The sequence below is a fragment of the Glycine max genome, chromosome 19 (assembly GCF_000004515.6).
Source record: "Glycine max cultivar Williams 82 chromosome 19, Glycine_max_v4.0, whole genome shotgun sequence".
Taxonomy (NCBI): Eukaryota; Viridiplantae; Streptophyta; class Magnoliopsida; order Fabales; family Fabaceae; genus Glycine; species Glycine max.
Genome location: NC_038255.2, coordinates 30673265 through 30687572, shown reverse-complemented (window position 1 = coordinate 30687572; position 14308 = coordinate 30673265). Strand labels below are relative to the sequence as shown.

General features: G+C 36.9%; 1 protein-coding gene and 1 long non-coding RNA gene across 2 annotated transcripts; one reads left to right on the top strand and one right to left on the bottom strand.

Annotated features, from left to right (window-relative positions):
- Positions 1-1206: 1206 nt before the first annotated feature.
- On the bottom strand, positions 1207-2368 carry LOC106797425 (uncharacterized). Its single transcript, XR_001386527.3, has 3 exons — positions 1884-2368; positions 1493-1694; positions 1207-1377 (listed from the first exon to the last, which is right to left on the bottom strand). It is a non-coding gene; the product is annotated as an uncharacterized lncRNA (long non-coding RNA).
- A 2311-nt stretch (positions 2369-4679) lies between these two features.
- LOC100818045 (uncharacterized) lies at positions 4680-7213 on the top strand. The gene is made up of 2 exons (XM_006605066.1): positions 4680-5974; positions 6412-7213. The coding sequence occupies exons 1-2, from the start codon at positions 4680-4682 to the stop codon at positions 7211-7213; spliced, it is 2097 nt and encodes a 698-aa protein (XP_006605129.1).
- The last annotated feature ends 7095 nt before the right edge of the window (positions 7214-14308 follow it).

Sequence of the window (14308 nt, the reverse complement as noted above, 5' to 3'; positions counted from 1 at the left end):
GTTTCAAGTTCTGTACAAAATACAAAATTCTCACAATAAAAGAAAATGCCTTATGTACTAATTTCTGATTGTAATCTATCTGTGTCTCCATTAACACGATTTATAGGTTATTCAAGTGAGAGGTAACTGTTAGGAACTCATCCTCCCTGCACGGTATTGTGAGACCACCCATTGGATGGTCCTACCCGAATTCTTCCTCCACTTGATTCAACAAATCTTGAAAAGGAAGGTTGCTTCAAGTATCATATGGGGATAACAAACCGCCTCATTTTGTCTCCAACATAGACTGCAAGGTAGCCTTTTGGTCAAGCATTTGCCCAGGGGACAGAGCTTGCTTGTTGCAGCTGTGGTTGTTATTTTCTTTTTTTGCATTGTTATTCCTATTTTCTCCTTTTTTTTCTTTTTCTGGGCTTCAATGATACTTATATGCTTTAAAGGAGTTGATCTCCTAGAAGTTGACTTATTTCCTTTAATATACTACCAGTTTCTATTACATTCCCTCTTTGTTCCAAAAAATAGTTAAAATTACTGAGACATGTTAAGAGGCAGTCAAAACTTGGTTTTTTAATGCGTGTCACTCAATGTTGATATTTTTCTTGATTACATTCTTCAAGTTTTGAATAAATTTTTATCAGTTTCTAAATATATGTGATTTTTTTATTGAAATGACAGGTTCCACTTTGCAGCATTTTGCCTTGTGTTCAACTGGAGGCTATCTGGGGTATTGGAACAACTATAGGGGAGGTTCCTCCTGACTGTATCTCCATCTCCAGGACAGGTACATTTTATCACTGTAGTTCCCTTACTCTAACAAATTCACTATTAAGTTGATGTAAATATATAGTCTGATTTTAATCCTATACTCATGGGATATCATGCTATGTAGTATTTAGTATTTGCACCTAGCCTGTGGTTTTACCTGCATCATGAATAAGATGGTGTGAAGGTCTATAACTTGTGTTATTTGGTTACTCCTCTATAGGTGGAGAAAAAAGAAAAAAGTAGCACAGTTTCATCTTGTGCTGCTACTAATGGCCTTTTACTTTGATTATGGAAGTCATAATTAAAAAGAGGTTTCTTGAGTACAATCTGATTTTGGAAGCATACAATAGAAAGGGTATAAAGCTAAAAATTGTACAAGCAACAACCTTTCATCACCAAAACCTACACATGATATATATGATAGATCTTTTTGTACACCTCAAAGTGCCTGAAGAAGCAAGCGTCAAATAACTCACCGGTTTCGAATATTTCAGCTTCACATTTGGCCACTGTTTGCAAAATTGAAACAACACTATCTCACAAAAAATCTCTCTTTGATCCACCTTGCCTAAATTTGCAACCCGACATCTTTAGAGAATACACCAACCATTATACCTGCCATGGCCCTATCAATAAGCCCCTCATTCATCCTATACTCATTGAAAAGCTTGACACAGGTTTCAAACTAACCTGCTTTACTATAAGCACCAATGATGGTAGTATAACTCACCTTATCCAGTGCTACCCTTCTTGTCTTCATTTCTTTCCACAGCTTCTGAAGCTGCTTCAAATTCTTCTCAACCTGCTGCCAAACGAAGCATGCAACTTCAGAATCGTACTTTCCTCCTCAACAGAAAAGGTTCCTCTTTTGAGATCAGCTCTTAAATAGTTAATCCACCTTAGCCTGCAACTGTTCCCGCATCTCAACAATCCTTCAGAAGCAAAAATTGAAAATGCCAGTAAACTAGAGAGAAAGCCAATCAATGGCACAAAATTAGACCTTGTACGAGAAATTTTATTCACAGTCAACAAAAAGGTAGTAGTAATAGTACCCAGCTAAGCAAAATGTGTACATAATAATAATAATAATAATGGTATATATTAATTACTTTGGTAAGTACCTGTATTTTTCGGCAATGATCTCCACGAACCTTCTCCATTGGCCATAATGTACTTGGTCAAAATTTCTTCCTCCTCCGTTGTCCACCTTCCCTTTTTCAATCCCACTTTCTCACAACAACGAGCCCTTACCATATCTCTGAGGTGTGCAATTTTTACGCTATATATATCTATATATCCACCACTCTATGTATATGGTTACTACAATGCAGGCAAAGCAACAAATTAAACTAGTTAGCCAGTTTTTGAAAAACTGCTACCTCTTAATTTGAGTATATACAACTGTGATGGTGGTAGTAGGGTGTGTGTGTGCATGTTTGAGTTGATTTATTTATGTGAGCCTCGTTGTGCTTGGTGCTTGCTCGCATAGGAGCAAAGGCTTCAATTTGCATAGCAAGTTATTAAATAGAGAGAAAAAGAGAAAGGGGAAGTGGGGCTACGACGGAGATGTATCAGTGGTGGTAGAGCGTGTCACGTTGATTGTGTCTGAATGCTACAGTCGTGGCTTTCTCAGTGTCCAGGGACATGGGAGGGTTCCGTCCATCTCCCACATTGATTCATTAATTATTAATTATAGCCCCTCACACATCACTGTTATTTTTTTAAGGAACCATCGCTGCCATTTTTAAGTCTAGGATACAATTTATCATTCATGTGCTACAAAAGACATTTAATTAATGTGTCAAATATGGCAATTGCGTGAAAGTCATGAATTAATGTTGCCATTTTTTATTTTCAAAGGAGTAGGAAGCATGAAATAAAATTTGGGGATTTTATTTTTTAATTTTGATCAAATGTAAGCACTACTATGACAACAAGCTGATTCCCATGTGCTTGAAACTGTCCATCATTGCTCCCAGCTGATACTGAGATCGCAGAAGTTCATCCTGTATTTTTTATTCTGTCAATATCCTGTATCAAGCTGTTTGTGCTTGAGACAGTATTTTGTGATGAACTTCTATGCTTATGAAGTGGACTTGGGTCCATAGAATCCTGTCCTTAGGGAACATAATGGCAGGACAATTGTTTAACTTAATGGCAGGGTCAGTAGAATCGTCGAGGACTTGGACAGTTTGGATAGGAGGCTTATCCATTGATCCTTGTTTTTTTTTTTTTTTTTTTTTTTGTATTTCATGTGCTGTACGTCCTCTGTGTTGCTGTGGGTGGTTACAGCTTGTGATCACCCGAAGCATCTTTTTAATAAAATTGAATTTTAGGTTATAAAAAAATTAAAATGATTTTTAGGTCATAAAAAAAAAATATAAAACTTGTTTTTCATCACAAAGTTTTAACCAGCCATGGTTCCTATTCTTTTACTGGGCATGCAACTGTGTAGAAACTACAATTGTTATTTCTACTACTAAAGAAATGCTACTTGTTAAACTTAATAGTCTTTAGGTTGTATTGGAACATCAAGAGTACAGCAAGTAATGTATAAAGAAAATTTGAATTGGAGGACGAGAATAAGTTCAGACTTTGTTTTGTCTAAATCTGAACAAAATCCAAAGTATCAAAGTGTCAAGTCTGATTTTAGACGTGAGTCACAAAAGAAATGAGTTTACAGTAGAATAGAATGATTTTTTATTTCATCTAAAAAAACCATTTTGTGTTTTTTTTCACTTGCGAACAAGAAGGATGAGGCTTAACTGCTAAATATTACCTCAATTTTAGTTAAGTGATAACCACTAGCAAATGCCAAGTCCACTCTTATTTTCTTTTTTCTAAGTATTCTCTATAAAAAGTAAAAAAACCCTTATACACTGTTTAATCATTGTTCTAGATAGTAGTCTCTAGAATGCTAATTTAAGTTACTAAGAATGTCTTTGAATATATTACAATGTTTTCTTTGGTTGTAGGTAGTAGGTTGAGACTTCAAGTTATGAAGTAATTTCTTGTTTCACAAGCATCGGAGTTGACTGTACACTGTCGTCTTTGGTTTGCCACTGCTCTGATCCCACTTGTAGCTGTTGTTGTTGACCGTATTTCTCAGGTATGTATTTGTTTGACTCACACGAATGATAATTACATGATTATTTACCTATCAATTTTGTGTTATATAACCAATTATGTGCATTGTGAGTGAACCTTAGTTTTCCGTTTGAGATTCTATACAATAATTAATACGGAAAAGTTTGCATTAATCGTTGTATGGAATCTTGAATTATCCGTTTTGACAATTTGAGAAGACTCATTTTGTATAGTAGATTAATACGTATATGTTAATTGTTTTTTCTTAAATTTGTTAAAATTTCGGTATACTTCATTTCACTTTGTTCTCCGACTGCATATTTGAATGTGGTGGACGAAGACATGTCACCGCTTTCATCTCGTGTACTTGGGGACTTAGACGAAATACTGCCAAAATTTTAACAAATTTATAAAAGACAATTAACATGTAGTATTCAATCTACTATACAAAAAAGTCTTCTTGAATGGGATAGGGTCACACCTTTAATGAAAAAAGTGAGTTTACATGCATGTTACATGACTTGATAAAGTCTTACAGCAAAAGGAGAACATGGATCGAAGTTGGATGCAAGCATCATGCATCAGTGATGAGTATGAGAACGGCGTTGAACAATTCCTCCAATTTACTGAACTGAATGCACCATCTTTGCGTGGTAAATTTTTCTGTCCATGTGTCAAATGTGGGAATTAATGGGAGACACCAGTCAATAAATGAAATGAGATCACATCTTATATGTCATGGGATCATTCCAACTTACACAAAATGGATATGGCATGGGGAATTTTCAAACTAGCCATCAGTCTCTCACACTCAGTAAATCAATGTAGACATGGGATATCGTATAAAAGACATGATTCGCGATCTGGGGCAAGACAGATTCCAACAAGCACATGCACCTTTGTATGAGAAAATAGAAAATGATTTGAAGATGCCTTTCTATGTTGGGTGCATAGATTTCACAAGGTTGTCAGCGGTATTAGCTTTGGTCAACTTGAAGGCACGATTTGGATGGAGTGACAAAAGCTTCACTGAGTTGCTTGTTCTATTGAAAAAATTGTTTCCTAAAGATAACACGTTGCCGAAGAATCAATATGAGGCAAAGAAGATTTTATGTCCAGTGGGAATGGAGTACCAGAAAATCCATGCATGTCCAAATGATTGCATTTTGTATAGAAATGACTTTGCAGAATTGCGTAATTGCCCTACTTGTGGTGCATCACGCTACAAGGTCAATAATGACGGATGTAGTGATGATGCAACCGCAAACAAGAGTTGGCCAGCAAAGGTATGTTGGTATCTTCCAATAATACCAAGGTTTAAGCGATTTTTTGGTAATGGACACGATGCAAAAAACTTGGCGTGGCATGCAGACGGGAGAAAAAGTGATGGATTGCTTCGACATCCGACTGATAGTCCACAATGGAAGGAATTTGATTGTTTGTATCCTAATTTTGGGAATGACCCAAGAAATCTAAGGCTTGGCCTTGCTTCGGATGGAATGAATCCATTTGGTAACTTAAGCACCAGTCACAATTCATGGCCTGTTTTGCTCATGATTTACAACCTGCTTCCTTGGTTGTGCATGAAGAGAAAATACATAATGCTTTGCATGATGATAGCAAGTCCAAGACAGCCTGGGAATGATATTGGCGTGTATCTGACTCCATTGATCAAAAAGTTGACAACATTGTGGGAAGACGGGGTTGATGTGTGGGATGGTAATGTGCAGCAGATGTTTAGGTTGCGTGCAATGGTTTTCTGTACCATTAATGATTGTCCAGCATATGGAAATTTAAGTGATTATAGTGTGAAAGGTCATCACGCATGTCCTATATGTGAGAAAAATACTAGCTTCTTGCAACTAAAACATGGAAAGAAGACAGTGTACACAAGGCACCGAAGATTTCTGAAACAGTATCATCCATATCGACAATTGAAGAAAGCATTTAATGGATGTCAGGAAAATGAAAGTGCTCTGAAACCATTAGATGGCAAAGAAGTTTATGATCGCGTCAACGACATCGTAACTATCTTTGGAAAGACACAAAAAAATCTCCAACTGAGACAAACATATGGAAGAAAAGGTCCATATTCTTTGATCTTCCATACTGGTTTGATCTTCATGTCAGACATTGTATAGACGTCATGCACGTGGAGAAAAATGTTTGTGATGGTTTAATTGGCACCCTTCTTAACATTAAAGGCAAAACAAAGGATGGTTTGAAGTGTCGTCAGGACTTGGTTGAAATGGTTGTATGAAAGCAATTGCATCCAATCTCACAATGTTCGTGAACGTATCTACCCCCAACATGTCACACAATGTCAACAAACGAGAAGAGGAGTTTTTGTCATTGTTTGCGTATGCTAAAAGTCCCACAAGGATACTCTTCAAATATCAAGAGTTTTGTGTCCGTCAATGATTTGAAATTGGTTGGCTTGAAATGTCATGATTGTCATGTATTAATGCAACAACTATTGCCTGTAGCGATTCGGGGAATCTTGCCTGAGAAAGTCTGAGTTGCCATAACATGTCTCTGCTTTGTTTTTAATGCTATCTGTAGCAAAGTCATTGACCCAGCAAGATTAGATGAATTGGAGAACGAGGCTGCGATTGTCCTTTGTCAAATAGAGATGTATTTTCCACCATCATTTTTCGACATCATGGTTCATTTAATTGTTCATCTAGTGCGGGAGATCCGAATGTGTGGTCCTATTTTTTTACGGTGGATGTACCCAATTGCGCATTACATGAAAGTGTTAAAGGGGCATACGAAGAATCAACACCGACCAGAAGCTTCAATTGTCGAAAGGTATGTTGTTGAAGAGTGTATCGAGTTCTGCTCGCAGTACATTGAAGATGGTAAACCCTTGGGCCTTCCTGAAACTCGTCATGATTTGACATCGGTGGGTAAGGGTACACGAGGATTCAATGTTGTGACAATGACTCAGCAGGAGGTTTCACAAGCACATCTATATGTATTAAACAATACAACAAAGGTTATTCCATACATAAATGATCACAAAAAAAAACTCACTGAAATGAACCCAAAAAAGAACATGATGAGGGTTTTGCAAGATCATAATAGATATTTCATTAATTGGTTCAGAGAAACAATATTTGCTAATGACGGTGCTTCAAAAAGATTAAGATTGTTAGTTGTTGGGCCAAACTTGAATGTAGTGACTTGGAAAGGGTATGATATCAACAACTATTCCTTCTACACCAAGTGCCAAGATGACAAAAACTCAATGCAAAACAATGGTGTGATTGTTGATGCTGACTTCAATCACTTTTGTAGTGCATCAGACAACAGTTTGATTCGAGCATCCATGCCTTACTTTGGAGTTATTCAAGAAATTTGAGAGCTTGACTACAGTGAATTTAGAGTTATTGTGTTTAAGTGTAAGTAGGTCAATGACAATACCGATGTTCGTCAAGACGAATTCGGATTTACCTTAGTAGACCTAAATAAGGTGGCTTATATGGACGAACCTTTCATTATGGCCCAACAAGCAAGGCATGTGTTTTACGTCCAAGATCCTTGTAATTCAAGATAGTCAGTGGTTCTTCAAGGAAGACCAAGTAGTTTAAGTGAGTCACATGATGATTGCACACTTGACATTTGTGACACACCACCTTTTTCGACAAAAATGCCTTCTATCAATGAGTCACACTACGTTGATGATGTGCACGCAAATCATATTGATCATGATGAAGGACTATGGGAAAACAATGTGACTTAACTGAACCCTATGAAAATAATGTAAAAAGGTCATTCCTCTTACATTTTGAAATTTATGAATGTTCATATTTCCATTTACCTAAGTATATGCCTTCATTTTGTGATTGTTGTCAACATATTTGTTTTATTTTCATAGGGTCATGGGAACACCACCAACATCCCCTCCGCAGTCAAATGTGCAATCAAAGGCGATGTCTAGGAATACTAGATGATCGGCAAGGCTAAGAAGGTTGACTTTAAGAACGTTGGATAAGCCTAGACCAACTGTGAACGTTGATACTACAACTGGTCGAGGATCAGGCCCACATAAAGAGAAATTTCACAACTATCTAGGGGTGGTAGCTCTAGAAAAAATACCAATTGCACATAACAATTGGAAAGATGTACCAGACTGGCTAAAGGAGTTAGTATAGGATGACATTTTGATAAGTGTCAGCATGGTCAACTGGTATTTTATTTTTATGGTGTTTAATATATAAATGTTTCAAATTATGCATTTTTTTACTAAATTAATTGTTCTATAGGAGAAATTTGATATCCTAGAAGCCCTAAATGCAAAGAAAAAGGTGATGTCCAGTGTGGCCAGTAGATAGAGGTAGTTTAAATCATCCCTCACCAAAAAATTTGTCTATAGTAATTTTGAGGGGCAATAGAAAGAAGATCCTTCAGTCAATTATGGGCTAGATCCACAAACATGGGAGAATTTGCGATAACCCACAAGACCCCTAACTGGTAGGTTAGATGTTAATGTTTTTGAATTTTAATGACTATTTTTCATTATAATGGCAATTTAATTTGTTTCCTTCCACTTCTACATGGTACACGACAGGGAATCAGGAAGAAGATGCAGGAAATCCAAAAATACAATGACTATCCCCATATACTTTCACATGGCCGATATGATTTGCTTGAGAAGAAGCTGTTAGACGAGAAAACAATGAAAAGGCAACATGACGCAATGATGACTAAGAATCCACCACTAATTGATGACCCCCTATCTCCCATTCAAAGACATGTTAAGTGGAAGATGGCACACACTAAGCCATATAGGCAGATGACATCTAAGGCTGCAAAAGAAATATATGATAAAATTGTGAGTTGCTAGTTCTATTTTAATTACAATAATATATAGTATTTTGGCTTAATTGATTATTTGTGAACCATGTAGGACTCGTAGGAAGAAAAAATTTCACAGGCTTCGTTTGTCCCCCATGATCGTGACGACATACTTAACACGACCATAGGGTGATTAGATCATGGAGGTCGTGTTCATGCAGCGGGGTCTGGGGTCACAATTACTCAATACTATGGGAGGACATCACGTGCCTCCAATACCTCTTCCGTCTCCATCAGCCAAGAACAGATGGCTGAAATAATAGGAAGCATTAGGGAAGAAGTCAGGAATGAGATTGAAGAAGAAAAGAAGCGAAGTCTAGAGGCATGGAAAAAGGAGTTGAAAGACGCCATCATTATTGAGATGTCGCAAAAGGGATCGAAGGTCTCAACACCTAATCACACGGATATAAATGTGTTAGGTGCACGCGTGAGCACAAAGGAGAGCAATGTTGAAACTGGTGTCAATCGATCTGGGGAAGAACATGTTGCTCATGTGACACCGACTATGGGGTTGTATGTCCAATGTCAACATTCTACACAGTTGGTGGCGTTGGCAAAAATATTTGATGGAGCCTCTACCATACATTGTGTCTTGTATGCAGATGATGTCGTAAGGGTTAGTGTTGAAAAAGTTATTAACGGTGAAGCTGATGTCCCGTTTCTGACATCCGCAATTAAGTATCTCAGGCAGGCCCTTCACACATTCAATGCATGGCCAACACCTCTTGTCAAACTGGTATCAAATGAGGTAGTATCCTTTATGTTTTCCAAATTAATACCTTTTCACATGTAAATAAATTACTTTTTAACATGATTGTAATTAATTTATGTTTTCATCATATAGGATCTAGCCATTACTCCAAATGAAGTCCCTAAAGTTGCTCAAGGGGTGAATGATGTTGCTGTAGATAACTCCTTGTGTGAGTTGATTAAGAGCCTGGTTGACATTTATGACAAGCCTGTTCAGTTTGTGTGGGATGTTAGTAAATTTGGGATTCCTCATGTAGATTCATTCTTGTTCTTAGCATTTGCTTATGTCAATGAAATAACAACAGGTGACAAATGCTTGAACATAGCCATACTTCAGTTGTGGAACTTGTAAGTAAAATTCATTTGTGACCATTAAATTCATATTGCTTTGCCATATACCTCATGTTAACTTCTTTTACCAAATGTGCAAATTAGGTATATGGATGAGTGGAGTGATAGCTTGGGTCATCGATCGTTGTATGGATTCCTTGAGCCTCAATCAATACACAATGCAAAGGACAGACATAGGCAATGTGAAGAATATATTGAAAAATGGCTTAAGGAATCGCACCGACAGGTGTACTTAGGAGCTTATTTGAATCAGTAAGTAAAATATATTTAGCCTATGTTGTAACGAAGGTTTGTGTTAATGATACACTTCCTGTTGTGTTAATTGCAGGGCCCATTGGCAGCTGATTGTTTTGTGTCCTACACACAATGTGGTGGTCTGGTTTTGTTCGTTGCGTAAAAGGCCTGATTTTCATATAAAAACTGCAATTAACAAGTTAGAGGCTAAAATATATTAAGTCGTTCAATATATTTTGAAACATCGATGCATAAACTGTGAGCGTTATATTTATATCATATTAATCTTCCAATGCAGTGCATTTAAGACATTAAACACCACTACTGACGGAAAAGTTCATCAAACTACACCCCAGTGGATTGAAGTCAAGGTTAGTCCAACTTCAAACAAAGTTTGCAAATTAAAATGTTATTAAACATGTTAATACAAACATTGATTTTTTTTTCCATTGAATGTAGAGTCACGTTCAACGCGGAGGATATGAGTATGGGTATTATGTGATGCATTGGATGTGAAACATAATTGGCGCAGGGTTGAAGAATGATTGGAGTATGGTAAATTTTCTATTCCGAAAACATTGAAAGCAAATGGTGATATGTTATTTCTTCACAATAATGGAAATGATTAATTGTTTGTTTTTCACAATGTGTAGTGGTTCGGTGATGGCACGGCACTAGACACCGACACGATGACAGCATTACGTCAAAAATGGGCAGCCTATTTTTTAAAACTTAAAGTCATACAATGTAAAAAGCTTTAATTTAATGAGATGCAGACATCAACTTTTTTTTTATGTGTTTGTTTTAAGTTTTATAAAAAGTTATGCTACTGTAATGATTATTATCTTCCAAAAGAAATACAAATGTGTTCATTTCATTTTGGTATGCACCAAAACAGTTCACAATACGCGTTGTATTTGCAATCGGTATTTGTGTCAGTAGCATATGTGTTTTTTGTGGAACGGGGGCTCATCTTTGCAGGTGTTTGGAACCATGCGGTGTGGAGCAGGAGGCAACAATAGAGGACAATGACATTGATGGGTATATTTGTTTTATCGTTTGTTTAAGGTTTTTTTTATGACTGAGTGTCATCTGAAATGTCATATACACTTTCAGGGATTATTCTCATCTGGTCCTGAAGTAGTCACCCAGACAATGCCACATGGGCAGAACCATAGGCACCGGCATGGAGGACATCACCATGGAATTTATTGACATGGAACAACCCATCCTTGCTTTGAATATGACAATTGTCTCATTAAACTAACTTAAATTCATTGTAAACCCTGCAGGAGAAGTTGATGTTGAACACATTGCAGTTTAACATGTCAGTGCCAACGGCATATGTTTTTATGAAAAGGTTCCTAAAGGCAGCTCAAGCAGACAGAAAGGTCAGTACTCATTTTTCTGCCAAATATTTCGGTCTTTTTTTTTTAATGAAAACCAACAATGTCATAATTACTAACTTTGTTTCCTCTATTCCTCAACATGGAACAGCTTGAGTCATTGGCCTGCTTCCTAGTAGAGGTAACTCTTGTGGAGTATGAGATGCTAAAGTTCCATCCATCTTTGTTAGCTTGATATGGAGGATGATCCTGCGTGGCACAGTGCTGAGACTAAGGATGAGGATGTTGGCGAAACCAGTAATTATAGTGTGGGACAAAAGTGCTTGGATAGGCTCTCTATATCTTTGGGTGGAAACACCATTGTTCCTGTTGGGTCTGAACAGTTGCCTGCTTACTTGGTTGCTCCCGAATGGCAGAAACGCCATGTTGCACTTATTGCACTTGCTCAAATAGCTGAGGGCTGCTTAAAGGTAATGTGTTCATTGGAGATGTCTACTTTTCTTGTGGCATGTTTTGCTTTTTATATAAGTAAATTACAGTTAGAATATTTTTGTTAGTTATAGTTGGTTTAATTTTGATTGATTATTTCTTGTTCGGCAATAACTTTTGTATGCCACTTGTGATTTTGATTTTTACCTACTTTTAATTGGTGCAGGTCATGATAAAGAATTTGGAGCAAGTGGTGGCTATGGTCCTGACTTCCTTCCCTGACCAACACCCCCGTGTAAGGTGGGCAGATATTAATGCAATTGAGCAGTTGTCTACTGATTTGGGTCCTGATTTGCAAGTTAAATATCATCAAGGAGTGTTGCCAGCACTAGCTGGTGCCATGGATGATTTTCAGAACCCTCGTGTGCAGGTTAGCTGCACTTTTATTGAAGTGATATTCTTAATTCTTGAACATGGATTTTTGCTCATGATTTGAAATGGAAGTTTGAAATGAAATTTTTGAGATTCTTTTAATGAGTTTTGTATGTCATTAAACACATTAATTATTTAAAATACAACGCAAACAGTAACTGCAATGTTACTTTATTATATAAATGCGAAGCATTGTCATACAGACTTCATAAAAATATGATTTATGATCTATATCATTTTTCTTTTATTCTTTGTAGTCATTATGATTTATGATTGAAGTCATGCTATTTAAATTAAATAAGCTTTCTATTGTAATTATTTTCAAAATGTTGTCTACACAGGCACATGCTGCTTCAGTAGTTCTCAACTTTAGTGAGAACTGCACACCTCATATCTTAATGCCATACTTGGATGGAATAGTTAGCAAACTACTTGTACTTCTTCAGCTATATTTAATAAAGTGTTATTCTCAAGAATAATGCTATTATGTTCTTTCTTAGGAACACTTCCAAAAATAATATGATGTTATGATGCCATATTTGAAAGCTATATTGGTTAATGCAATCGACAAGTCTAACCATATGCTTCGTGCTGCCTCCATGGAGTGTATAAGTTTAGTTGGAATGGCTGTTGGTAAGGAGAAGTTTATGGCTAATGCTAACCAGGTAGGTGTTTCTTGTTTATTTTTATACTTTGTCAAACAAGAATGCATGTCTGTCTTATATATTCTCTTTTTATGCCACTTAATCATCATTTGGAAAAATAGTCGGTCTAGAACGGGAAGATAAGAAGTTGTCTACCCTGGCATCTCTGTTAAGCACTTTTTTCTTTCTCTCTAGTTAGTTATTGTTAGTCGATGAAAATGACTAACTTTTGTGTATAAAACTTGTGTATATTGTATCAAACTTCTCCAATTTATAGTTGTTTTATAATATTATAAGTACTTTATGTTAAATATAGGTAATATATAATTTATACTTTTGTTTTATGTGTTTAATAATCAATTTCTCTCAATTTCAGGTTAATTAGGAAAATTGGCAAAAGTGTTATTTTCACTTTCTCGCTAAGCCAATATGCCGGCTTAACGAGCATTCGCTAAGCGCGACACTCAGTGGCTAAGCGCGAGGAAGAATCCAGAAGAAGATGAGCTATCAGGTTCGTTGAGCGCACCACTCCAGGTCATCAAGCGCACCGCTTCAGCTCATACGCTAAGCGAGAGAAGCGCGCTAAGCCAAAAATCACTAACATGCGCTAAGGGCATGAGCACGAACAAGACCACCTATTTAAGCCTGAAATCAGATTTGCAAAAGGAGTTTGGCATTTTTCTTGAAGAAGCCTCTCCATGCACGAGAGTCTAGCCTTGGCTTGAAGCTTTTGCATGTTTAGGAAGTTCTAGAGAGAGAAAGATCCAAGTTCCAAAGAGTTCTGAGAGATTTTTTTGTGTGAAGATCTATAGAGACGCGAGTTCAAAGCGAAAGCCATTATGAGAGCTTGAGATGAGTTTGTGAGTGATTGTGAGATCCTAGAGGTGAAGGAGACATCTTCACCACTTGTGTTTTTGTAGTCTTTCATCTTGTTCTTCTCTTTGTTGTAAAGGAGGTTTCCAGACTATGGAAAGCTAAATCCTCTGTTGGATCTTCCCTGTAGGTACCTGATGTAAATATATTTTTATCTATGTAATGATGTTTTGTGTGTTCTCTGTGCTATCTGCTTTTCATTCCAATGTGATTTTACCTTGATCACGTAGATGCATGCTTTGTTAGGGTTATTCAACAGTGGGAATTGGTTTGATTTTAAAGTCCTTAATAGTATGGGACTAAGTTGTTGTGCTATCACGAGGGATCGAGGTACAAGAACTTAGTTGTGTATGTGTGTCTTAATGCAGTCTTGGTTGAGTTTAGTCTTACAAGAGGAATCTGCGGATGAGGCTTGATCAGGACTAGGCTAGGTTATCATGAGGAATCGGGGTCTAGCAGTCCAGGAGACAACATAGGAACGCATGAACATTGTTAGATAGAGAACATCCTTTTTAGCATCAGGAACCTATGAGGAAGACC

Bases quoted from the DNA above. Each gene is read 5' to 3' on its own strand.
- LOC100818045 (XM_006605066.1), top strand. From the start codon at position 4,680: ATGGGATATCGTATAAAAGACATGATTCGCGATCTGGGGCAAGACAGA. The intron at 5,975-6,411 runs GTCAGACATTGT...TGCTATCTGTAG, and splicing joins CATACTGGTTTGATCTTCAT to CAAAGTCATTGACCCAGCAA.